We start from the raw sequence: 26,662 nt of genomic DNA on the forward strand, positions 1-26,662 counted from the left end.
GTTGCAGAGAGCGCGGCGATGTGAGGATGCAGGGAAGGAGGCATTCTTCGCCTCCAGGAAGCGCAGAGAGGTGGGACAGGGACTCGGCAGCCAGGGGTCGAGGCGTGCGGGCGCGGACACTCGCTTGGCCACCAGGGGGCGTAGGCAAGCCGGGCGGGCGGCGGGTCCTGGCGTCCGGCAGCCGTTGGGAACCAGCCGTGTCCCGGGGACGCGACCCCTCCTGTCGTCGTTGCGCGGGTCCCTGGCCCCGGGGCGGCCACCCCCAGCTCCCTACTCTGCAGTTGCCTCCGTCTCCAAACTCCCCGTCTTCGTTCTCTCATGGCAAAAACAGAGTTTTCATTATGGGCAAACAGACCAGCAAGTGACAGCGGCTGGCATCCCTCTAACCCCAACGTCCTTTCCGGGGACCTTGGTTCCGCGTTTCTTCTGGGCATAGTACTTTCGGGGTTCATTAGGGATAGAGACCCCGAGGCGCTGCGGAGACGTTCCAAACACACAGGTACATATCCGGAGGCACGAACAAAACTGGCACATAGAGGACGGTCCAATTTTTGTAAAAACAACAACAAGAAGTCAGTTCTTTATGTGTGTAGCTTTCCTTCACTTGATCAACAAGTATGTTGTAGCCTCGTCGGGCCTTATCTAGGCGCTGTGGGGCCGGCGGGAACCGAGCGGGGAGAGCGAGCATCCGTGGGCACCGCAGGGACTGAACAGGCTCCTGCGCCCGCGCGCCACGGAAAAGGGGGCGGCCGTCCAACAGCCGGTACGCGGGGCAGCTCCCGGCCAGAGGCACTGCGCTTGCACCCTGGACGGCGGGGAGAGCCTCCCGGGAAGGAGGGACCCGAGGCCGTCCCTGCCTGGAGGTTCACAGGTCACAGGCGAGCAGGAGAATAGGGAGACGAGCCAGATGCAAAAAGGCCTGGAAGGTCATGGTCAGATCTCTGGACTTCATCTTAAATGCGCCAGGAAGCCATGGGTGGGGGTGTTGAGCTGATTCTTTTCTAAAATACCGAGAGCTGTTCGTGTGTTGAGTGTGCATTAAATAAAAACCAAGAATGAAGCACTATCTATTGAGAATGTGCTTTAGCAAATCATCTCAGAGATTTCGATGAAATCATCTGGAACGTTATTAACTTAACATTAAGTTTTGCATTGTGCACTTTCCTTTTAAGGGGTCATTTGGTAACATTTTCATTGAGCTACACCACCACGTTAATCTCACTGTATAATCACCTCCAGATTGTATTGTTTTGAGTCATTGCTCTCCACTGTTTATTCTAAACCGATCTTTCCCTTACCGGAGTTTTTCTTTTTCTTTTTTTCCCCCTGTTTGCTGGAGTGCTCCCCCGAGTAACTTTGTCCTCAAAAAGAAGCATCATTCTGAGTCTTTGCAGGTCTAAAGAAAATATCTTTCTGTTGCCTTTATTGGGAATCAGCAGTTTGGTCAGGTAGAGAATTCTTAGGTCAGAAACATCCTCTGGGAAAACTTGGAATTTCTCAACTTCTGTCATCTTAATGGGTCATAAAAACCTTAGGCCCAAAAAATCATAAGCCGTCTGAATGTGCATCCACAGGAGACTGGTCAAAGTCCTCAGGAAATGGCTAGCCAGTGGGATACTTCCATAAAAAAGAGCAAGGAAGATGTTTCTTTACTGATATGGAAAGATCTCTAAAATACCTTAGGTAAAAAAATTGAAATTAGGTGCATAAGGGGTCTAAGGTATGTTTCCATTTATGTTAAAAAAAAAAAAAAAAGAAGAAGAAGAAGATATACATATATGTGCTGGGAAATGCATAAAATAAAATATCTCTGTAAGGTTACAGAAGAAGCTAGAAACATTTCTTGCCTCAGTACAGAGATATGGGTTAATGGGGGCAAGACTCCTAGGGAGACTTGTTTAAAAACAAATGATATCTATTGAATTGGAGTCTTGGGGATGTTCTAGTGAGAAAAAATATAATGTCTGTGCTCTCCTTTAATTTCACTTAAAAAGCAGAACAAGTATCATGACTAAAAGCGTTGGCACTTTTAGTGCCATCAGCAATCCCCGTTGTGGGCTCTGCTCCCAGGTGTTCTGAGGGCGGGCCAGGAAGCCTGGCACCTCAACCTGATCCCAGGCTGTTCCGTCTGTGGTCTGTGGGCGCCACAGCCTCGCTCCTACCCTCCCCAGGCAGGCGATTTTTGCCTCCCATCTCGCATTGAACTGGACCATTTCTTTCCATGGGAACAATTCAGTCTTCCTCAACCCAGGGAGAGTCTCTTCACTGTTTTCCTTCGGTATTTCTCCTCCCCCTGCTCCCTCTCCCTCTCCAACACCTCCTGTGTGTATATTGGCTCTTCTGGATCTCTCCGGCATGCATGACCTTTTCTCTCACAGTTCTAGTTCCTTTATTTGTTCTTTGAGTCTCAGAGTATCCCAGGAGCTTGTTTTCTAATTTTGTTTCAGTGCTCTGCTCTGATTTTAAAGCCTCCGTGGGGGGTTTCGGTGTGGAAATCCTTTTCTCATCCCCAAGAATTCTGTTGACAGGCCACCAGCCTTTGTTGCAATGCGGTGGTGTCTCTCCAGCTATTGCCGAGAAGACAAAGTAGTGTTGGTAGGTTTTTATTTTTTTTATTCTTCTAAGTTTTCTGTTGCTGCTGGAGCTAACTCTGTTTCATGGGCGTGGAGGGCTCCTTCACCGACCCTGGGGTATGCACTTGTCACCATGGGGACATTTGGGAGGCTCAGCCAGAAACCACACTCTGGGTTGGGTCAGGATCCCCTGCTTTGGAACACTGTCCTTCTCCCCCAGGGCAGCCTTGTTTTCCCAAGGACAGCAGCCCAAGGGCTTCACTCAGGGGCCCCCGGCAATGCCAAGTTGGTCCCCACAGGTCCCTTACCCGGCTCACTGCGCCCTCCCCACGTGTGGGGGTCAAGCCTGTGCTCCTCGCCCCCGCCCCCGGTGGTCTGACCTTGGAGAGGGACTCCTGGTCGCCCCAGAACTTCTCCTCAGGCATCGGGTGCTTCTCGGATGGCAGTGAGCGCTTGCCCACCTCCAGGGGGTCCAAGTGGGACAGCAGCTGGCCCTGGCGTGCTTCCACAATCGACAGATGGAAGCGGCCATAGCCCCTGACCAGGGCCGCACGGGGCAGCTTCTGGGGCGGATGCTCAATGTCGCCGGAGTGGACCAAAGGCGGCTGTACTTCACACTGCTGTGACACTGTCTTCTTGCCCTTGTCCGGGGCTTCCGGGGAGCCGGGGGCGCAGGGTGGCTCCGAGGCCATCTCAGAGCCCCACCCGCTGGTTTGCCGACACCCAGCACCCCGGCCAGGCCACGAACGAACGGTGGCGCCACGCGCCTGCGCCCCGCGCCCGCTTCCTGGGAACGCCACGCCCTCCCCCTAGCGCTGCTATCTCGTTGCTTCACCTCCACGCGGAACACACTTATTCCCAGAAAAACGGGGTTCCGGCCCTGGGCACAAAAGGAATGAGGCCAAGCATGTGAAATGAGTAGCCCCGCCCCCAGAGCTTTCCTTTGGTTCTCCCTGGCTCCCTGTCCCAGGACGATTTCTGTGTGCCCTCGGCCTGCGCAGGGGCTCGTGGCGGACCCACCTCACGTGAACAAGAGAGAAATGATCACTAGATCTAGAATGGGCCATGCATGAATTAAGATGCAGCTGTTGGAGGCGGGGACGCATATGAGAGTACAAGGAGAGATGTGTCCCAATGTCAATGACAATAGGAGAGAACGAATGTCACCTCCAGTCGGGTAGCAGCCCCACAGATAGAAAAAGACTGGGTGGATATTCCACAACATTAAGGGTTGTCATCTCTGGGTGGCTGAAGTGGTCTTCTTTCTTGCTATTTTTAAACTTGTTCAATTGTTCTGATCTTTCTATGAGGTCACTTTGAATGCCAGCACTTTTCTCAAAAGTCTGGTTAGTGCAGATAAGGCAGCCTGGGAGCGGGGCCCCAGGGCTGCAGAGCAAGGACCTGATGCCTGTGTGACCCGGGCTGTGGGCGCACACTCCCCACTTCTTGGTATGGGAGACTATGTGGGACACTTGGGGGACATCCACCTGGAGAGGCTGAGGCCACCTGCCAGGACCCTGATGCTGGGCCCCCTGCTGGACTCCCAGCCACCACTCTCAACTAGGAGAGGCAAGAGCCACGTGCGGACCACCTCCCTCTCACACGAGTCCTTATGTAAGGCCAAATGTCTTTATCTGGCCTCGGCTTTCCCCATTAACAAAACTAGAGAAAACCCTTCACTTTTCATTTCTTTTTTAAAGTTTCAGGAAATAAAAAAAAAAATCAAAAAGAAAATAGAAAAATTCCATTTTAATTAAACTGTACAGTCTGAATTATTTCCTCTGACACCAACTGAGGTTAAAAATAGAAATCAATTGGGGCGCCTGGGTGGCGCAGTCGGTTAAGCGTCCGACTTCAGCCAGGTCACGATCTCGCGGTCTGTGAGTTCGAGCCCCGCGTCGGGCTCTGGGCTGATGGCTCAGAGCCTGGAGCCTGTTTCCGATTCTGTGTCTCCCTCTCTCTCTGCCCCTCCCCCGTTCATGCTCTGTCTCTCTCTGTCCCAAAAATAAATAAACGTTGAAAAAAAAAAAAATAAAAAAAAAATAAAAAAATAGAAATCAATTTCTGCAACCTTCCAAGGCAGCCTTTGAAATGTCAAGGTTTTAAAAATTATTTTACAGCATGAATTTACATATAAATACAATCTATACAATGTATTAACTTAGCAATCAACGAGCTTCCATCATGGAGGAGATCTGGTACTGGGACAGACCAAGGCAGAATTCAATTACTGCCGCCTTAGTGGAAGACTTTTCAGCCTAGAAAAGGAAATAAAAGAGAGAGGACAATTAGATAAGAACCGAAAGCCAGATAGCTCCTTGGGGGCCGAGCACACCAGACCTCCCCAACTCACAGTGGTACATCTGGACTCATAGAATACAGAGGACGACCACAGACCATGAAACCATCATTTGTTTTTATTTTTTTTAATTTGAGAAAGAGAGCACAAGCAGGAGAGAGGGAGGGAGAGAGAGAGCGAGCGAGAGAGGGAGAATCTTAAGCAGGTTCCACACTCAGCTCGGAACCTGATGCAGGGCTCGATCCCATGACCCTGGGATCATAACCTGAGCTGAAATCAAGAATCGGATGCTCAACCGACTGAACCACCCAGGCGCCCCTAGAAGCATCAGTTTAATCTGCATTCTTAAAAATGCTTCTCTGTCACCCCCAAATACACAGGGAGACTCAGTCTCCACATCTCATATTAGGACCTGTTTATAAAAGCAAGTTCTGGGGCGCCTGGGTGGCGCAGTCGGTTAAGCGTCCGACTTCAGCCAGGTCACGATCTCGCGGTCCGTGAGTTCGAGCCTGGCGTCAGGCTCTGGGCTGATGGCTCGGAGCCTGGAGCCTGTTTCCGATTCTGTGTCTCCCTCTTTCTCTGCCCCTCCCCCGTTCATGCTCTGTCTCTCTCTGTCCCAAAAATAAATAAAAACGTTGAAAAAAAAAATTTTAAAAAAAAAATAAAAAAATAAATAAAAAAAAAAAAAGCAAGTTCTAATCCTACTCACCTAGCTCCTGTAGGACCTTTGGGAAGGAGATGAAAAAAAAACCATGTTTGCTCTAGGGCCAAGGGCTCCTGAGCTGGCAGTCTTAAATCTCAGCTTCATGCACACAAGGGTGTTCATTGACTAGAGCTGGGTCACACTGGCTCTAGATCCTTGCTCAACAGCCCCAAAGTGAAAAACCACATGTCCGCAACAACAGAAGAGATGAACGCTCTGGTGTGGTCACATAAAGGGATACTCCCTGGCAATGAGGACGAACCAGCTGCTGCAGCTGATAACATGGGGGACTCTCACAAACCAATTCAAGAGTCATACATGGTTCCTTTAAGTAAAGTCCAAGCAGTAGAGTAACCAACGGTGACAGAAGAGGGGCTACCTCTGGGAATGCGGGTAGGCACGCCAAGTGGGAGGAGACACGAGCAGCTGTGGGGTGCTGGTGTATCCCTTGATCAGGTGGTGAGAATGCATGGAGCTGGAAGGTGATGGTCTGTGCACATATATGTATGTGGGTGCACTAAGGTGTTTGCTTAGCTGTATGATTCTACGTCTGTGAAATTCTAGAACGGGCAAGACAATCTGATAGAGACAGGAAGGAGAGGGGTGTCTCAGGGGAAAGGGGTAGAGACGGCAGACCACGGTTCCACCCAGAACCAAGTGGCACTGTCACAGCAGAAAAGCATCAGGGCCCTTACCAAGAGTGACACTCCATGCCAGGTGCTGGGGACGCAAATGAGACCCCTGTGGTCATAAGCCTCCCACTGTCCTTTGCAGAAGACAGGGGTGAGGCACAAAGGGTGGAGGGCCCTCAGGGCTCCAAGGGGAGAACCCAGGAGGCTCGGTGGGAAGGAGCGGGGGGACTAAACCTTTAACAACCACAAGAGTGAAGATTTAAGTGCACTCCACACCTCTGACCCTCCCTTCCTTGGAGAGAGATGCTCTCAGGTGTGGGAAGAACCCCTCCAGCCCTCTTCCTGTGCAAGGATGTACATAAATGTACACACAGGGAAATCCAAAGGCCAGAGGACATTTTAACATTAACAGCACTGCCTGGATACACCGTTCTGCAGCTTTTGATCTCCTGATGGTAAGTTTTAGATGCCAATCAGCACACAGCTCTCTGCCCACGTTTTCTGATTGCTGCACAGTGTCCCACAGCAAGCCCTGCTCCCGCCCTCCCACCACGCCCTCCAGATGGGCACTGAGGGGTGTCCCCGCAGGAATGACTCATCAGATGGCCCCAAATCCTCAAGAGTGAGGTTCTGTGGCCATGTGACCTAACCTCCCTGGGCCTGGCCGTCCCACCTGGGAGATGAGGGGACCCACGTGTCTGCCTCGCTGGAGTGCATGAGGACGAAATGAGCAATGCCCGTGGTGTGGGCACCTTACCATCACGCCGGCATGCAGGAGGAGAGGGAAATGTAAGTTGGCACAGCCACTTCAGGAGGCTCGGGATTAAACTGAAATGCTTATCTTTGTATTTTTGAATCATGAGAATGTGCTGTCCGTTCTGAAGAAGTAAATGGAAACGAACAAGGGGGTGGCACTTGTATTTCCAGACAGCAAGATATACCTACAAGGCCACAGTAATTAATGCAGGTGGGTAGAACAACATCAAATGGCTAAGAAACCAGAGTAGAGAATGGAGGAGGAGGCCCTCGGAGGCATGGGGACTAAGAACAGGACCAAGCTACTCTTCCTTTAACGAGCTGGTTCAGCAGGTAGGGCTGACATGGCCAGGGCTCACCTGTGCCTCCCCTTTCATCCTGGGCCCGCAGATGGACTTCCCCTTCCTGGCTCCCTGGGGGCCAGGCTGTGCAGCAGTGAAGACTGTGACATCCAGATAGGACTGCAACAACCCCCAGCGCCACCCTCCACCCGTCCCCTCCTAGGAGGGGCATGCACCAAAGTGGAACACACTGGGGTCCTGAGTACCTTTCTTGGTTTTCTTTCTTTCTTTTTTCTTTCTTTTTCGATATACATATCGATCATTTCTGACGTTTGCCTCTCAGCAAATACACGGAGATTCCAACAAGCCTTGGAAGGTTTCTGAAAACCAGTGCCCCTCACTGCCTACCTTCTCAGCAGTTCCTGGGGTGACAGGTCTACAGTCCCTTCTTCACCACTCGGGCTGTCGCTGCTGTCTGTGCTCTCAGAACTACTGCTCTTCTCTGGTTTTTTATTCTTTTGCTTGCCTTTGTGTTTGTGCTTCCGGTGTTTCTTTTTCTGAAAAAGAAAAGGGCGGTGGGGGAGGGGGGACAACTGGGTGTTTCCCTCCCTGACTGGGCACAATGACAGGCTAAGGAGGCATTTGGTTGCCGGCGTCATTCAAAAACAAAGACAAAACATCTCATTTGGAGCGAGCTTCAGTCTACGAGGGGACAGACCAGAACACACAGCTGCGCGTGCACACTCTGAACTGACCCTCTGGCAAGACACGACAGAACCGGGCAGATGTGGTCAGGATGCCATCTTGACACTTAGCCCCCATCTGTCTCCTCCAAGGTTGATGAGGGAGACAAAGGCAAGAGAAATGTAGCTTCAATGAAATCTCCTTACAGCTTGCAGCCCACTGATACACACCACCGATAGAAACGTGCAGAGTGTGACCTTCCTCGAGGAACTCGTGGCTGCCTTAGTGCCTTCACGTTGATGTTCGATTAAAGACTAAAAGTAACCTTATCTTAACAGCAGCTAGCCCCTCAAGGTCCTGAAAGCCTTGCTTCCAAATTCCTTAGAAACTTACTTAAAAGTATATAATCAGTCACTCTCACAACCCGGTGCAGCTCTTTCTGCCTTGGGTCCTGTCCCCGTGCTTTAATAAAATCACCTTTTTGCACCAAAAGCATTTCAAGAATTCTTTCTCAGCCGTTTGCACATGAACTGTGCTTCACCATGTCATCAAGGTGACCCCTGCCACCTCGCATGAACCTGACTGGGGCCATGTTGTTAGGCACATGTGATAAACTACGTATCAGGATGGCACAATGAGAAGCACAATGAAGAAAACAGTAGAAGGTCAGAGAACAGCACATAGGCTGGTAAGAAACGAATGAATTTGGTTTTCAAACCTGGCAGCACCAGTTTTTCCCTGTCACACAAGAGGATGTTCATCATTTTCCCTGCTCAGGAATCCTTTCTTTCTGGTAGCCAATCACGGAGCTGTTTGTTCTCAATTCCACCACTGTCCTGACCACTCTGGGGCCCAACACTAACATCAACTGAATTAAAAGCCTGTGCCATCGCTGAAAACACACGGATGGTGGGACAGGGGTGTCAAAGTGAAAGCACGCGCTACTCTTCCAAAGTTCCTTGACCTCCAACAGCAAGCTTTGAACCCAACTCTCTATCCATAATGATGACAGAGCAGTTAAGGAAAAAGGTTCAGAAGAATATCTTCATCTGATATTGAACGAGTAACCAATTAACACTACTTTATTAAGATTCAACCACTACTCCCAAGTATTTAAATGTCCTTTCCTCTTACTTTTTCATGTTCACAAATAAAATGTTTTTAAAGTAGAACAGAATAATTAAAATATTCTGCCTGAAAGAAAAGCAAAGTTCCTGCAAATTGAAGGCGTACATGAGTGTCCACATTCCTGCCAAGGTATGGAGAGGCCTGTGTGCCCCCACCTCGGCCACCAGATATTCCCCCTGCCTGGCTTCCCCTGTCACCCCTCGGGGCTTGTCTGCATGACAGAAGCAGGGACATCAGAGCCTGCACGCTGTCCAAGACACCCGGAAGTTACTTACCTTCTCTTTCCTCCGTCTGTGCTCTTTCTTGGTCTTATGTTTTTCTTTGTTTTTTTTATGTTTCTCTTTCTGAGGTGCCTCAAGTTTCTGACGAACATCTGAAACACAAACGTAACACATGAACTATTGGGGAAAATAAAGCCTAAATTGTTGAACAAGGAATGTGACGTAGGTGGAATGTTTAACATTAAGGTGGGACTCCTGCCCTGCCTCGCTGACAAACGGGTTACCTGTCACCTGGTAGCTCTATATTTAGAAACTGCCAGAAGCCTCAACGCAAGACTTGTGTGAGCCAAACCGTATCTTGCCACAGCCTTATCTGCCAGATGAGTCAGATGGAGATAGAGTCGGGAGAGAAAAAGCACAAGCCTGTTTTAATTTAATATCCTCAGGCAGCTCAGGAGACAGACCAGAGTCTGAACCTCAGCTTGGCTGCCAGCTTCTCCCTGACCTTCCGCACGTTGCTCAACCTCTCCAAGCCTCAGTTTCCCCATCCATGAATAGTGACAGGAAGAATCCTTGCTCTCTCTGGGACACAGAGGATTGGACAGAACCGTGCACATGAATCCCGTAGCCTAGAATCTGGCACATAAACGTCAGCTCCCCTCACATCATCCTCCCTTTACTAAAGCATATTACATATGCGTTTTATCTTCTAAGTTGAAAAAAACCCTAGAAAATTAGCATTAAAACAACATAATATACATAATCATTAAAAAGGACGAAGCAAGTAGCATACACTTAAATTCTCCACCTCCAAACTCTGACAACAATGTTTTCATAGGTCATCAACCTCCAGGTAACCAAACCAACAAAAATCAATTTTTTCCACCTAAAGAAAAGTTTCAAGGGAATTCAGAAGAATGGATATTTTCCAAATCTAGGTAACAGGTGCCTGTAACTCTCTGGTCCTATTGTTTGGTCAGATGTTTTAAAATCTGACTCGTCCAAACTTTTGTTTTTTAAGTGCTTGTTTTTGAAAAACCATTCCCCCTCAAAAACCCACAGACAAAACTAAGTAATTAACTATTACAAGGATATCAAGGACGGTCTGGGAAATGGGAATAAATAACTTTGCTCTTAAATTCCAATACACTTACTTTAAGCTGGAGATCTGAACTAAAGCAAATAAGAAATACATTCATTTCAATTTTTCAAAACATCACACTTTTTATCACCTCTTTGAAGGCTGGCTTAATTAATCAAACCAATATTTATACGTGGGTGCTATAGGAAACTATGAAGCAGATAACAGAATTATGTCATTTATATACCTGGGCCAGGTTATCAGATGTTTGTTAACCTGGCCTTCAAGGAGATGATAATCCAGTCTAAACATTTTAACAAAACTGTCCATTTAAGACACTGAATGGAAGTTGTTGACCGATACTGGGGACAGAGGATGGACTGTGTTTACTTCTGAAAGAATTACTTTTGCTTTATTTGCTACATCAGCCAACACAGAAAAAAGTCTCAGACTACCCTTCTCCCTACAATTCCTCACCCATCTCTGTGTCCTAGATTTTTACTTTTTTATTTCTGTAAGTGACACCATTTGAGATACTCGGAACTCTATTATATATAACGGAAAGTTGAAGGAAAAAAAAGTTTAAAGGTCTCAGGCTGTAAAGCAACAATTCTCATTTAGGCACTAGGTGGAAGTAATGAGATGCAAAATGTAGCTAAGAACAAAAAAGCCAGAAACAAACGTATGTACAGTTGATCTCAAACAACACAAGTTTGAGCCGTGCAGTTCCACCATGGTGGGTTTTTTTTTTTTTTTAAAGTAAATCCAGTACAGTAAGGTAAACATGTTTTCTCTTATGATTTTCTTTTTTTTTTTTTTTTTTAATTTTTTTTTCAATGTTTATTTATTTTTGGGACAGAGAGAGACAGAGCATGAATGGGGGAGGGGCAGAGAGAGAGGGAGACACAGAATCGGAAACAGGCTCCAGGCTCTGAGCCATCAGCCCAGAGCCCGACGCGGGTCTCGAACTCCCGGACCGCGAGATCGTGACCTGGCTGAAGTCGGACGCTTAACCGACTGCGCCACCCAGGCGCCCCTCTTATGATTTTCTTAATAACAGTTGCTTTTCTCTAGCTTACTTTACTGTAAGAACACAAGATATAATACATATAACATATATAATAAATGTTAATCAACTGTTCATGTCATCGGTAAGGCTTCCGGGCCACAGTTGGGTATTAACAGTTAAGTTTTGGGGGGAGTCCAAAGCTATATGCAGATTTTCAACTGTGCATGGTGTTGGTGCCCCTAAACCCCGCCTTGCTCACAGGTCAACTGTAGGTATTTGGTCAGCCTCGTGTTGGCCTAGATGGGCGGAGGTAATAACACAGTTAGAGCTGTCACAGCTCAGGGGAGACGCTGGTGCCGATGCAAACAGGTGAACCAAGGAGCTCTCAACTCACTGGGGCAGAAGACGGGAGGCAGCCGTGGGCCAAACGCTTCTCTTTCATCTATCTGCATCTTTTGTATCGGAAAGGAAGGTGCGGGCTCCTGGGCTACCGGCTCGCTAGCTGAAAAACACCAGGGTATTAATTTTGTCTATTTATGTTAGTATTAATTAATATTTTACTAATATTAACCTGTTTGAATCTTTAATTAATACCTGCTGCCACCAGATAATGTAAGCTTTTCTTTACCACTTTGCTGAGGATACAGCAGGCGAACCTGACCTCCAACCTCGGGGACATTTGAGCTGGGAATTCAGTCGCACGAGGCACCTGCAAGCAAGTGCGCCAGTGGCCACAACACAGGGGCATATACAGCACACGCTCCAGGTCACTTCACTGAGACCTCAAGGGTTGCAAGATGTCCTCGAGGAAAGATATCCTCAGAGAAGAAGAAGAACTTACAAACAGGGATCTAAGACAGTCCCAGCTCAGAAAGCTTAATTTCATTCAAAATAAACGATCAAAGAGGGGGAAAACTGGATATAAACACACTACCATGTTCACATTGGTAATGCCATTTTTTAAACAGATGACTATGTTTTCATACAGAGGAAAGAAAAATGCAAAAAACCTGGAAAAGCATGCATCAAAGTATTGACAACGTTTATCTCGGGGAAGCGGGATTCCAAGGATCCTGGGCTTTCTACAGTTCTATATTGGTAAACTTTTACAGTTCAAGTATACATCGCTTTGTAATAACAAACAAGCTCGTTACTTTTTTTCCACAGAAATAGGAAACAGGCATTTGCAAACTGCCTAAGAAGAAGCGATGTTTTAGATCTCTATGTAACTTCTTGGTTCAAGGCCCTCAAAACTTATACCCAAGTCTACCACACACTGTCGGGGCTAGAAACCCCTCTCCCCCACCCCAAAAAGGCTGAGATGGAAAATTCTGTCCACCCACCCAAGCATCTGAAAAACCTCCCACCCTGACAAGCGCCCAATGACTTCCTTTCCCGTCCAAACTCCTGGCTGGCGGAAGTGCCCTGTACACTTCAGGACCAAAAGTTGCCAATAATCCTAGCACCTCATCATCAACCAATTAAAAAAAAAAAAAAAAACACGCTATTTTTTAAACAAAAATTCTACTATTTTTTAATTCTTCTCAACTAAGATAAGTGGGAAAATCGGTATTATCAAACATAACTATCATAAAAATGCACCAGAAATTTACATCCAAATCCACAACTGAAAATATACAAGATTAAAACATCACTGCCCGCTAATTCTCTTGGTTTAAAACTGCACACTAAACAAAAAAGCAGCTTCTCTAGACACATCCTCATTTTCTTCTTTAGATCCTCAAATCTAAAGTAGCGACATACCACGTGCCACGGATGATGTTTCCGCCGAGTCAGTTTCTTGGGAGCTTTTGAAGTCAGCTTCCCCAGTAGCTGCCTGATCATCCTCACTGTCGCCTTGCTCATCCTCAGAGGATGAGGACTTCTCATCGGAGGAGCTGGCAAAGATGGCCTTAAATAAGTCCATGGATGGGCGGCTCCCTTCTCCTTCAGTCTGTGAATCCACACCTTTGCTTACACTCTGTATTAACAATGAAATGAGTCAGGAATGAAGAAGCAGAGGTGAGGGGAGTCAGACGTTCTAGAAACACACACACACACACACACACACACACACACACTTATGTTTATGCTCAGGTACATGGGTCTCCATACTACACACGGTCTAACTAAACAATGGCCACTCACATGGCATTTATTCTTGTGATGTTTCTGATTCAACAACTGCACAACGAGCTGACTGGTAGAAGTAGCTGAAGGTTCTCATGGAGACAGGTCATTAATCAGAATTGCAAAGGACTCACAAAAATGCAGTTGGAACCAGCACAGTGCTTCTGTCCTGTTTTCAAGAGTCTATCAGCCTTCAGAGGTCCAAAATTAGAGGTTAATGAAGGCAGGGGCCTGAACCTAATTAGGTCAATTGTCTGCTAAAACAAACCTTCACCATTCTCCCTCAAATTTAAACAAGACCTAAGGTGGGAATGCAAACTGGTGTAGCTACTCTGGAAAACAGTGTGGAGGTTCCTCAAAAAATTAAAAATAGACCTACCCTATGACCCAGCAAGAGCACTGCTACGAATTGACCCAAGGGATACAGGAGTGCTGATGCATAGGGGCACTTGTACGCCAATGTTTATAGCAGCACTCTCAACAACAGCCAAATAATGGAAAGAGCCTAAATGTCCATCAACTGATGAATGGATAAAGATGTGGTTTATTTATACAATGGAATACTACTTGGCAATGAGAAAGAATGAAATCTGGCCTTTTGTAGCAATGTGGATGGAACTGGAGAGTGCTATGCTAAGTGAAATAAGTCAGGCAGAGAAAGACAGATACCACATGTTTTCACTCCTATGTGGATCCTGAGAAACTTAACAGAAGACCATGGAGGAGGGGAAGAAAAAAAAAATGGTTAGGGAGGGAGCCAAAACATAAGAGACTCCTAAAAACTGAGAACTGAGGGTGGATGGGGGGGTGGGAGGGAGGGGTGGGTGGGTGATGGGTACTGAGGGCACCTGTTGGGATGAGCACTGGGTGTTGTATGGAAACCAATTTGACAATAAATTTCATAAAAAAAAAAAATACTGAGAACAAACTGAGGGTTGATGGGGGGTGGGGGAGAGAGAAAAGGGGGTGATGGGCACTGAGGAGGGCACCTCTTGGGATGAGTACTGGGTGTTGTATGGAAACCAATTTGACAATAAATTATATATATTTAAAAATAAATAAACAAACAAGACCTAAGGTCCTATAACATAATGTCCAAAATGTCAAAATGTCCAGGATGCAATCCAAAATTACTTGGTATACAACCAATCAGGAAAACCTCAACTGGCAAAAGACAATTGATAGACGCTAACCCCAAAATGATAAAAATGTTGGAATTATGTGGCAGACTTTAAAGCAGCTATTATAAGCATGCTCCAAGAATATGGCCAAACAGATGAAAAGATGAAAAGGTCTCAGCGAATAAAGAAAAGATATAAAGGAGAACCAAATGAGGATTTTAGAAATGAAAAATACAATAACCAAAGTAAGAAATTCACTAGATGGGCTCAAAATAACAGCAGAACAGACATGACAGAAGAAAGAGTCAATGAACTTGATGACAGATCAATAGAAATGATCTGATTTAAACAGAGCGAGAAAAAAAGACCAAAAAGAGGCCTGTGGGCCAATATCAAAAAGTCTAACATTTATGTCATCAGAGTCACAGGAGGGGAGTGAGAGTGTGGAGCAGAGAAAATAATGGCTGAAAACGTCCCAAATCTGGTAAAAAACAAGATTCAGGAAGCTCAGCAAAACCCCAAACAAAAGACTCTTGAGGAAACCCACACTCAGATACATCATAACCAAATAGCAAAAACCAAGGACAAAGTACAAATCTTGAGCAGCCAGAGGAAAAATCACATCATTCTAAGGAGGGGAACATGTTGAATAACTAAATTTCTCATCGGCAAGCAGGAAGGCCAGAGGGAAGTGGTACAACATTCGTAAAGGGTTAAAAGGCAAGTCCTGTTGACCCAGAATTCTGTATCTGGCAAAAACACCCTTTAGGAATGAAGATAAAACACACATTCTCAGATGAAGGAAAATTAAGAGAACTGTCCTCTCGAGTTGGAACTTCTCTAAAAGAACTGCTAAGTAAGGGGAGTCCCTCAGACAGAGGGAATGATAGGAGGGAGAGCTGGTACTTCAGGAAGGAAGACAGAGCAACAGCAATGGTAAATATCCAAGTAAATAAAATGGACTGTCATCTCACCAGTTCTTTAAACATGTCCAACAAGTGGAAGCAAAAATTAAAACACTGTCTCATGAGGTTTTCAGCATGTGTGCACATAATACATAAGGCAACATCATAAAGCTGGAGAGTGAAGGGACCTACAGAGTGGTAGAGATTCTATATTCCACTTGACGTGGTAAAATATCAATTCCAATTAAACTGTGAGAAAATAAGCATGTATATGATAGAGCAATCATTGACAAAATAGAGTTAATGGGGCGCCTGGGTGGCTCAGTCGGTTAAGCGTCCAATTTTGGCCAAGTCATGATCTCACAGTTTGTGAGTTCAAGTCCGGCATCGGGTTCCGGGCTGACGGTGAGGAGCCTACATGGACTTCTCTCTCTCTCTGTCCCTCCCCCACTCACACTCTCTAAATAAACAAACTTAAAAAAAAATGGGGGGCGCCTGGGTGGCTCAGTCGGTTGAGTCTCTGACTCTTTACTTTGGCTCAGGTCATGATCCCAGGGTCGTGGGGTCCCAGGGTCGTGGGGAGCCCTTGTTGGGCTCTGTGCTGAGTGTGGAACCTGCTTAAGATTCTCTCTCTCTCTCTCTCTCTCTCTCTCTCTGCCCTTCTTCCCACTCGCGCTCTCTCTCTAAAATAAAAAAATAGTAAAACACTAATAATAAAATTATGAAATAAAAAGATAATATGATACTGATGAATCTCAAAGGTATGAGCCTCAAAAGGTTATATACGTATATTGTCTGATTCCATTTACGTAATATTTTGAAAAGAACAAAACTATAGAGACAGAGAAGAGATCAATGGTTGATGGGGGTTTTGCAGGGAGGGGAGGGTATGACTAGAAAGGGACAGCATGAGGGAGTTTTTTGGGGTGACGGTACCATTTTGCATCCTGATTGTGGTGTGGTTCCACAAATCTGTATCTGTATAAAAACTCACCGAACTGCACATTTTAATGCATGTTCCTTTAAAAGATAATTTTAAATGAGGCTATCAGAAATAAAACCAACTTTTTGATAATTCCAGAGAAAGAAAAAAAAAGGCAACACAAAACACTCAAATTCTCTAAAGATCTGCAGTGCTATTTCCTAGCTTATAGATTAATGTTCTAAGAAAGTAAGTTCCTTTACAGTTTCTGTAAAGTAAGTTTTTATTAAGCGAGATGTCCATACTTGACCAATTTCTTTTTTTAAAAAAAAAGAAGTAAAACTAACTTTTTATTAAATTCAACTTTCAACTATTAGACCAGCAATTTTTTACAAAGCCAATGGATATTTTGTTTATACTCCCCACAAAAGAAAACACCGTGAATTTTATTTCAATGGCTGATGCTAAGTGAGAGCCATCCCTGGCAAAGAAGTTTATACCTTTCCTCATATGATCAAAGACATGATTTAAACTACTGCAATGTAGAGCAGGTGCTGGCAACTCTGGGCCAAATCCAACCCACTGTCTGCCTTGTAAATAAAGTTTTATTGGAACACAGATGAACCCAATTTTTTTCCATATTGCCTGTGATTTCTTTCCCATTTGACAGCAGAGTTGAGTGGCTGCAATAGAGACTATATGGCCCACAAAGACTAAAATATTTACTATCTGGCCCTTCTCAGAAAGCTGGCAGACCCCTCCTATCAAGTGATGACAAAGCACCATCACAGAGAAAGGCAAACGCCCCAGTCAGCCTGGCAAAGAGAACCTGGAAGCCACAGATACCTTATCTGAGAGTGACTCCGTCACATGTTCTTCCTCTTTGATGACTAAAGGGCTGGACTCTTGTGTAGGTGGGCCAACTTTTGATCTAGCCAAACTTAAAAATTCACTAATGGAATCTTCTTTCTTTTCTTGTTTAGATGTATCCCATCGTGATGGTTTTCGTGATTCTGAAAGGTGGGAGGACATAGACATAGTATCAGAATGTGGCAAGTAAAAGGCAAGCTCTCCATTCCAGCTCTTTCATTCATTCAAGAACACCAGCAGACCTACTGTGGGCCAGGCATGGTGCAACGTGTCGGGAACATGGCAGGTGCTGAGGCAGAGCCCCAACCCCAAACAGTATACGTCTGGACTCTTACAACACGAGCTAATGTGTTCATATGAGCGATTCCCTTAATGGAGGGAGAGCTCACACCATGTGTACCCAGAAGACTTTCCAACAGGATCGGGGTTGAAACCATGGTCAGCCATGGGCCTGAGGAAGCCCCACTCACTGTCAGGACCTTGGTGTTGCGGCCCTTTTTCACTCGCTGCTTGAGATGCAGGTGAGGAAGCAGTCTCTGGGAGTGTCAGAAAGTTGAAGACTGAGTATTTGTCACGTTTCACTCTTGGTAAGCCAACCAAAGTTGAACTGCGGGGTGAAAAGAAAACACATATATGTAATTTCAAATAACAACTGTGAGGATAACATCTAGTTCGTGTGAAGTTTTCTGTCTTGTGTTTTTCACCACTAGCTCTTCTCTTTGCTAAGAGGTCCCTGAAGGTGATTGCGCTTCTCCAAGCAGTTTAAGAATTTGGAATGGCTGATGTTAGGGCCCATGAGGTTTCCCTTATTATAGTAAGAGCTAGAATTTAACTTTGAAAATGTATTCCCATGAAGGAAAAGCTCCACCGCTAAAAATATACCTAAATTTTCTGACAAAACCTCAGATTCAATTTAAGTGTCGAACACTTATAAAGAATTAGTGTAAGTAATATTCTAAACGTAAACTATATGTGATTATTAAAAAGGTGGCAAATCAGACCAGCATTAAGTTTTTGTAACTTGACATATCTGAGTTTCACATCTTTGGTAGAGAATAAAGTCTGCTTTCTGGATGTTTGCTTATTATTATTATTTTTTTTTTAGTAACAAATTAATAGAAGTTAAATCTGCAAAATTTGCAACTCCAAGCATTTACAAGTAAATTCATCTAGAAAAGGGGAATTTATATGAATAGGTTAGGGGGAGAGTTAACTTTAATATGGGGGAAGGAGTACTGATGTGAGGACAGGTTTATCCAACTTACTCTGGATAAGGGTCAGGGACATTAAACCTCTTACACAGCAGCTTGTCAGGATGCCACTCAAACGTGTCTCGGGTAAGCTTCCCGAACATCTTCATCCTCACAGCCGACTGCTTGTCATTGACATCATTCTGGGAAAAGACATTTATTCTGTTTCATCAAGTGGTCACACCACCGCCCTGAGTGCTCTTTCACTGAAAAGCTTTCAAGCAACCTTCCAAAACTTCCAAACACTGCTTATGCTGCGCCACTGTGCTAAAGGCATAAATCATTCTTATTCTATAATGCCACGTATATTCTGATCATTCCACTGAGGGATCTAAAATATTTGTTTGAATTTTACACTTCATCAGGTAGGGATGTGATGGGGACAGACCTCTTGGTCTCGAGGGACTTCCACTTGTTCTGAATCGTCCTCCTCCTTGGCATGTGTGAACCTGGAGGACAAGGTCGAATGGGAAGACACATACAGCAGGGCTGCCCGAGCAAACTCATCCCGCTCGCGGCCTCGCTCCCATTCTGTCATACTGGGGTCCAGACAACGTTCCAGGGCATCTATGGTACAAGGAAGGAGAACCTGCTTCACTCTTAGGAAAAACATAGGGCTTAGAGAAGAACACCCGGTGGGTCCCACTGTGTCTCTGTAGATTTTACCAGAGAGGCCACAAATCTGTACCCTGGTTTGTAAGAACCTGGCGGGGAGTACCTGTCAGGTTATATCGCTCTCCCCCTCAACATGATGCTTTCATTGAATTCTGTCTACCACACAGAACAGAGAAAAACATTTGGGGACTCATGCTCAGTTAAATCTTCGAAGCCAGGGGCACCTTGGTGGCTCAGTCGGTCAAGCATCTGACTTTGATTCAGGTCACATTCTCAAGTTTCGTGAGTTTCAGTCCCGCATCAGGTGAGCTCAGGCTCCACTTCGGGTGAACATGAGCCCCGCTTCGGGTGAACCCAGCTATATCCTCTCTCTCTACCTCCCTGCCCTCTCTGCCCCTCGCTCACTTGTGCCCTCTCTCTTTCTCTCTCAAAACAAAACAAAACAAATCTTTGAAGCCAGGAACTTGCTACCACTCCGGACAGTGGTAAGTTCATCCTAACTATATTCCTAAGTCTTGGCAGAAAAACACTCCTTTTTCTAACTTTTGGGTTTTTTTAATTTAATAAATAAACACGGGGGGTGGGTTCTTAGGTCCGCTTTCGAAAACCGACCCCTCTGATTTGCTGACGACGCTCATGAGAACTGCTATGAATAACCGTAATCCCTCTCCTCAGTCTGGCTGTATTTACTCCGTAGATCACAGAGTGATTTTTCCCCCCTTGTAATGGTTCAACAGCCAACTACCTTTTTAAATCAAATTTTAGGCCATGAATTAGGGCTGGATGATTAGGATTTTAAGACAAAGTGGGATATGACCTTGTTCTCTTGGTGTGAAATGCAACACTTACAGAAGGCAGGCATCTGCACACAGTAAATGGTCTGTAGTTTAGCAGTAGCCACTGCCAAGCCATGTTCTCTACGTCAACAGCTATCTTTGGGACCTGAGATATGGAGAAACACAAGCTGCTTGCTCCTACTTTCTGAGGTCAAGAGCCAGGCACTAAAATCTTTGCACTGTTTGCAGCAGGACAAAGCAAAACACCGGCGGAGTGGGGTACTTCAACTTTCAATCTGGGACAAGGGCCAGAACGGCAAGACTGCTTCCGCTGGCTGAGAGGTGGGAGACCCAGGCCCAGCACCCACCTTTCTGACCCCGTTTCATATGTACTAAAAACTCTTCGTATCGTTTTTGTTTTTCTGGATCTTTCGCGAAAGGTTTGAAGTTGCTGGCTCTCGTGGCAGCTGTCCCACCACTCAATGCCATGTGCCACGAGCAGGTCCCCATGTCCGGAGAGGAAGGCTGGGGTCTGCTGCTTGAGGCCTTCTGGGCCAGACTCCTGGCCTTGAGTTGAGCTGCTTTAAGGTCAGTTGCCTGCTTCATTTCTTTGATTCTCTCTTTATCTTTTTGGGACAGAAACTCTAACACTGAAGTAGATGAACCTAAAAGAAAAAAAAAAAACAGTAATATGGAAGAAATGAAAAGTACCGTAAGACAACCATAGTGACATTTCTGTGGTACATACATGCACAATATCACAAATGTACGTAATTAGAGTGTCTTAGTTTTTCATCTGTACTCGTATTATCCCTGGGAACTAGACAGTGAAAATAACATGACTCCTATTTTACAGTTGGCAAAAATGGAGGTCAGTACTTGGATGTTTATCAGGTGAGTGAGTGGTCCTAGAACAAGGAAGCTGACATCCCAGGCTCCGGACCTCCAGCCTGAGGCGGCCGCCACCTCCACAGTCCCACTGGGCACAAGCACCGGTTCAGAGCCAGCTGCCCCTGCGGCATTCACTCCTGTCATAGCACCCACTGAGCACTGTCCTGGGCCGGGAGGACACCGGAGACAAAGTCCTGCTCCCCTACATGGGGGCATGGGAATTAGAGAAACCCAAAATCATCAACACCAGAGGAAGACCATGAAGGAAACAGGCTGACATGACTGAGGGGGCCTAGAGGTGAGGGCTGGGAGGGGGAGCAGGGAATCACTAGCATATGTGAGGGGGCAGGGGAAGCCCAGAAGGTGCCTCCAAAGAGATAATATTTGTGGTGAGTTAAGTAAAAGAAGCCGAAGTAGAAGGGAAGAGCAGAGGCAGAGGAGATGGCGAACATCAAGGCCCCGATGTGGTACATCGTGGTGGGCAGAGTCAGAGGGCGGGAGGCAGGATCACAAGGCTAGACCTCAGGGGGTTAAGGGAGAGTAGATATGGCTTGAAAAGAAGGCATGACTGGATCCCGTAGCCTGGTGGGGAGTCTGCATTTGTCTTCATTGTGAGAAGTGCTGGACTGTTTAAAGAAGGGCAGTGATATCATTCGGTTCGTCTGGCTGCTGTTGAGGGGAAGGGACTGCAGACGGGAAGGCGGGAAAAGGAGGCTGATAATGAGGCTCTGCAATAGTCCGGGCGAAAGAGGGTGGGCGCTCACTCCAGGCTGGAAGCAGCCGAAAGGCAGAGACATGATGGCGTCCCCAGCGTGTTGGGGACAGCGCTGAAAGGACCTGCTGATGGACGTGGGTGGGCAGGAATCAGGATTCCTACGTTCTGGTCTAAGCAGCGGATCACTGGTGGCATCATTCACTGACAAGGGGAAGACCGGAGGAAGAGCGGGCCTGGAAAAGGAAGTGGGGAACCGAGACTTCCGCTCTGGTCTATTGTATTTGAGGTATCTACTGGGCTCCCGAATGGCAAGTCCCAGTTCACCTCTCACAGTGGGTCTTTCTGTGCCAGCCTAGAGGGGATTCTCCACACTTGTCCACGCTTTCAGATGCACTTGTCCCTTTTAGGCTTTCGGGAAAGAGCTACAGTCCCCTTTCCCCTGAGGAAAAAAATCACACGTTCTCAGGCTGTGCAGGGACAGCGAGGGCACCGGCGTCCCTGATCTTCACCACATTCCTGGACAATTATTACAAGTCTGAAAACCACGGAGCTTAAGACAAGAGCTGCGATTTCAACGGCACAACCCAAACTTGTGTTAGAAAACAAGTCTTAAGAAATAAAGGATACGCACACTGCTATGTGTGCTGCTCACAAGGAACAATTTTGTTCTCACAGTGTGGGAATACTCAGTCATGTACCAAGTGTCACTGAGAAAACAACTTTCCGTTTTGATTTTGATAACCCCAATTACTATCAATGTAATGTTCTTAATCTCTGTGGCGCATACCTTGAATGGGTGTTTCTCCCAGCAACTCCGCCCGCTTGGAGGCATTCAGCTGGTGCCTACTGTGTGTCCCTGGGTCAGGCATTGGCTTCCCAGCTGACTCTGACAATACCTGGACTAAGTGGGTGTTCTCTGAGGTTGCAGCTACCACAGGTCTGAAATAATGTACCGGTCGATAGTCTCTCGGCAATTCAGGTGGTGGGTAAGTCTTAAAAAAAAACAAAAACAAAAAAAACCCCACAAAACTCAGAAAAGACAGGCTGTAAGATGACCATGTTTGACTTACCCAAGAGAACCCATAACCCATGAGTGTTGTGAACCCTGCCCTTGCCAGGCCAACATCCAGCAGGAGGGTCGCACTGGGAACAGCCTCTCCAGATGTCTAGCCAACATCCATTCTGGATCTGGAGGGTCACCGGGACTCTACTGTTCCAATAGCCACACATCCTGAATGTTACCCCTACCCACTTCTGCAGACAGATGCCAATATGCATGCGTTATGTGACAAGAAAGATGACAGTAGGTAACGCAACGTATCAGCCCACATGCAGAACTGGCCTACTATAAATTAAAAAACTTAGAAAAGTATGATTCAAGGCTTAGAAAAGACATAATTACTTAAAATAAGTTATTTTTCCATTCAGAATTATTTTTCTGGTTACATTTCAGTTCCAAATTAGAGTTTCAGGACTTACTTTTTTGATCTGAGGTATTTTTAATTCAAAAGCTGACTGAATTGAAATTGAAATATATCTGAGAAATTCAGGCACTGATGATGATAGAACAGATACATTAAAACAAAGTATACCACACTTTTAAATTACTGCACAGAAAGGTCTCCCTTGCTCTGAGTCTAACAAGCATGTATTTATGGACAGTCTCATTTAAGCCATTTTCTAGATTCTTCCGCTACTTGAAACCCTGAGCTCCGTAACCAGTGAAGCACCAAATGCTCTCCGGCTGTGGCTCCGGGGCTCACGGAGGGTTTGACAACAGTGACGTCTGCATCCCACCCCACAAAGCTGGCGCCAGGCGGGGTCTCCCAAGCAGCCCAGGTGGCTGAACCACGCAGCCTAGGGAAGCACCCAGCACAGTGACAGTCTGCAGCAGAATGCTAGTGTCACTGCCAGGACATCTCACTGTTTATCGCCTTAGCCCAACCACCTCCTCTGAACATACGGACTCCCAGATCAGTCGGCAAACACTCTTATGAGGCCGCGACACCCGAATCCAGAGGAGCGTGGCAGAAAGGGGAGGGGGTGCGTGGCCACAACTCTTATTAATATCCTCCACTGGATTCAAAGCATCCCACTCCCTCCGCTAAATCACGTTCTGTTTGGCCTCTGGATAAAGAGGCTGGGTTTTGAGCCCATATGTAGAATACTTGCCTGTGAAAGGCTAGGTGAACATAGCCCTTCTCTGAACTGTTCCCACGCGGAGCGCTATTCCAGCAAGCTGCACCTCAGGAACCCCCGATGTCTGTCTCCCCACATACAGCCCTCTGCCTCACTGCAGTGAATCTGTGCATCTGGCACCCCCACGGGAATAGGCTGTCCCTGGGGGCCAGGACTTAGTCCTGGAGGAAGTGAGTCCTCAAGCCCTGAGTCAAGCGAGTACTTCTCAGCCTTTTTTATGCTCTCATACATGTAAAAAACTAGCATCGTCCTTTGACATTACTTGACATTTCTGGTAAAAGCATCAGTTTACCATGCGCCCAAAGCTGTTCTGAATATATTCTGCTCGCTGTTACAACATTTTCACGACTAAACAAATCAAAGCTGCTGTAACACCAAATGTGGTGTTTCAGGCGGCACTGCCCCTGGCCTCCCCTCTTCTGAAGAACCACGGGCCAAGCCACAGAGGTACTTAACAGACGTTTGCTGAATACAAAAACAGAGCAAATTAAAGGATGGAACAATCTAAAAAAGGGATGCCAACAAGGCGAATGGCCAGGAGCCTCACCTGAGCTGCTAGCACCATCACCCAGTGATGCCTGCCTGTGGGCACGTGGCTCTGATGGGGGTCAGAGACAAATTACCACTTGGCCCAAGCTGCACAATGACCTCACGAAAAAACAGGACTATCTGGAAAGGCATGTGGAGTTCTCCATGGGACCTGACCTGCACGCACGCAGCCTCTCTTCCTTCTGCTTGCCCCGACAAGGAGTTCGAGGAACCCTGTCCACACCAGCCAACACTCTTCCCTGCACTCAGGAGGAGGCAGCAATGGGGGCTTTTCTGACTTCTCAAAATTTTCTACTTTTCCTTAAGTTACATTGCCCTTGGAATTATACCAATTCCGTTTTCCCACGAGTTTCTAATGTAATTCTTTTTTTAATGGAAATAACCATTTACTTAAAACTTGAATTTAAAAAGTTAGCAATTTAGGGGCACCTGGGTGGCTCAGTCGGTTGAACATCAGACTTCAGCTCAGGTCACGATCTTGCGGTTTGTGAGTTCGAGCTCCGCGTCAGGCTCTGTGCTGATAGCTCAGAGTCTGGAGCCTGCTTTGGATTCTGTGTCTCCCTCCCTCTCTGCCCCTCCCCCACTCACACTCTGTCTCTTTCCCTCAAAAATAAATAAACATTAAAAAATTTTTTTTAAAGATTAGCAATTTAGGGGTACCTGGATGGCTCAGACAGTTAAGCATCCGACCTTGACTCAGGTCATGATTTCACAGTTCACGGGTTCAAGCCCCACAGAGGGCTCTGTGCTGACAGCTCAGAACCTGGACCCTGGTTCAAATTCCTGTCTCCCTCTCTCTCTGCCCCTCCCTTGCTTGTGCTCTGTCTCTGTCTCTCTCTCTCTCTCTTTCTCTCTCTCTCTCAGAAATAAACATTAAAAAAAATTAAAAAGGGATGTCTGGGTGGCTCCGTTGGTTAAGTATCCAACAACTTCCACTCAGGTACATGATCTCGCGATTCGTGGGTTTAAGCCCGGCATTGGGCTCTGTACTGACAGCTCAGAGCCTTGAGCCTGCTTCAGATTCTGTGTCTCCCTCTCTTTGTGCCCCTCTCCCACTCAACACTCTATCTCTCTCTCAAAAAATAAATGTTAAAAAATATTTTAAAAAAAGATTAGCAGTTAGATATTTTGGATACAATGTGGTTACTGACATTTCTAATGCAGAACATACTTTCCTGGACAGTCACTAATAATTATGCTGTTGCTTTCTGAAAACAGAATTCACTTACTTTTCAGTTGTTAACATAATAACTCAGGTTACCTAGCAGCGAATATTTTAAGTACTAAAGCATAAAATAAATAAATAAACAAAATTTTTTTTCCTTACTTTTTTAGACGATAAGGGTTTAGAAGCCAAGGAAAATCCATCCAAAATTTTGCCAATGTATCGAAGATCTTTCTCTGATTCTGCAAAATGATGTCATCGATTAATTCCGGAAGCAGAGAAGATTAGAATGGGACAAAAGACGTCAGTTGTTTTTTTTTTTATCTCCAAGAACGTAAATACCACAAGTTATACATGGTATCTTGCAGAGATAGCAGTAAAGGGGAGGGAAGAATGGCACGTAAAGCCATCACACCTCTGTTGACTCAGCCACTGGCAGCCGGGCCCGCGGCACCCTCCGTTGATTAGGCTGCCCCAGATGTGAGGCCACGGCTCTCCAAGACAAGTACCTTAATATTGCTTTTAGACAAAAAGCCTAGCTTAGGAGGACCTAAGGTGAGGTGTACCAAAGAGTATACTCTATGGAGTAAAAGATCTCAAGCAAAAACATTAAGAGCATAAGTATGGATAAAAGCAAAATCCTGACGATAAGAGAGTCATTTCTAAAACCAGGTGAAGAACCAGGGGAAGACTACTCCCCAGTTTCCTTAGCAACTATCCAAATAAGGCACAGAAGACAATGCAAACAGGCCAGCCTGTAATCTAATCTCAGTCCAAATTAAAAGGTACTTCTGTCTTTTTCTCAAACGAAATTCTAAGAAGAGATAAAGATCACTAAAGATCATTCAGAAAACAGAATGACCGATGCCCTCGGACTGGGAGCCAGGGATTGGCCACTGGTTGTGGAGACAACCTCACAGACAGGGGCTCTGTGATTCTCAAGGATTTCCTGAGCATAGTAGTTATGGCAAAAATCCGTATACACAAAATGCATTTTCTGTAGCCGAAAGCTCCTTGTGCATGACCACCATGAGCACTTACACAAGGGCTGTGTGGTCCTGAAGTAGACATAGCCGCCCTGGGGCAGGTGGGACCTAAGTCTTCAGCCACTTACAAGGCAGCACAGCCCTATAACTATCCTCCCCACCAAAATCATTCCTTGCACTTCAACTCATGTTGAACTTTTG

General features: G+C 46.2%; 2 protein-coding genes across 4 annotated transcripts in view; both read right to left on the minus strand.

The window, feature by feature from the left end:
- Positions 1-3,587, minus strand: part of WDR88 (WD repeat domain 88) — a 45,639-nt gene extending 42,052 nt beyond the window's left edge. Inside the window, exon 1 of the mRNA XM_045440111.1 lies at positions 2,954-3,587. Within this exon, the coding sequence (XP_045296067.1) occupies positions 2,954-3,265 (312 nt within the window). The 5' untranslated portion in view covers positions 3,266-3,587. The remainder of the gene's footprint in view (positions 1-2,953) is intronic.
- A 1,068-nt stretch (positions 3,588-4,655) lies between these two features.
- The window catches only part of GPATCH1 (G-patch domain containing 1), a 39,509-nt gene continuing 17,502 nt past the window's right edge, over positions 4,656-26,662 (minus strand). For 2 of the 3 annotated variants that reach the window (XM_045442533.1, XM_045442535.1), the window contains exons 9-20: positions 25,638-25,717; positions 22,350-22,554; positions 20,325-20,621; positions 18,954-19,132; positions 18,581-18,708; positions 17,786-17,922; positions 17,292-17,458; positions 13,132-13,348; positions 11,762-11,869; positions 9,332-9,429; positions 7,653-7,801; positions 4,656-4,831 (exon numbers count right to left, since the gene is read on the minus strand). In XM_045442533.1, the coding sequence (XP_045298489.1) occupies positions 4,801-4,831; positions 7,653-7,801; positions 9,332-9,429; positions 11,762-11,869; positions 13,132-13,348; positions 17,292-17,458; positions 17,786-17,922; positions 18,581-18,708; positions 18,954-19,132; positions 20,325-20,621; positions 22,350-22,554; positions 25,638-25,717 (1,796 nt within the window). In that variant the 3' untranslated portion in view covers positions 4,656-4,800. The remainder of the gene's footprint in view (positions 4,832-7,652; positions 7,802-9,331; positions 9,430-11,761; positions 11,870-13,131; positions 13,349-17,291; positions 17,459-17,785; positions 17,923-18,580; positions 18,709-18,953; positions 19,133-20,324; positions 20,622-22,349; positions 22,555-25,637; positions 25,718-26,662) is intronic. The other variant, XM_045442534.1, reaches the window with a different exon arrangement.

Source organism: Leopardus geoffroyi, chromosome E2 (genome assembly GCF_018350155.1).
Source record: "Leopardus geoffroyi isolate Oge1 chromosome E2, O.geoffroyi_Oge1_pat1.0, whole genome shotgun sequence".
NCBI classification, from domain to species: Eukaryota; Metazoa; Chordata; class Mammalia; order Carnivora; family Felidae; genus Leopardus; species Leopardus geoffroyi.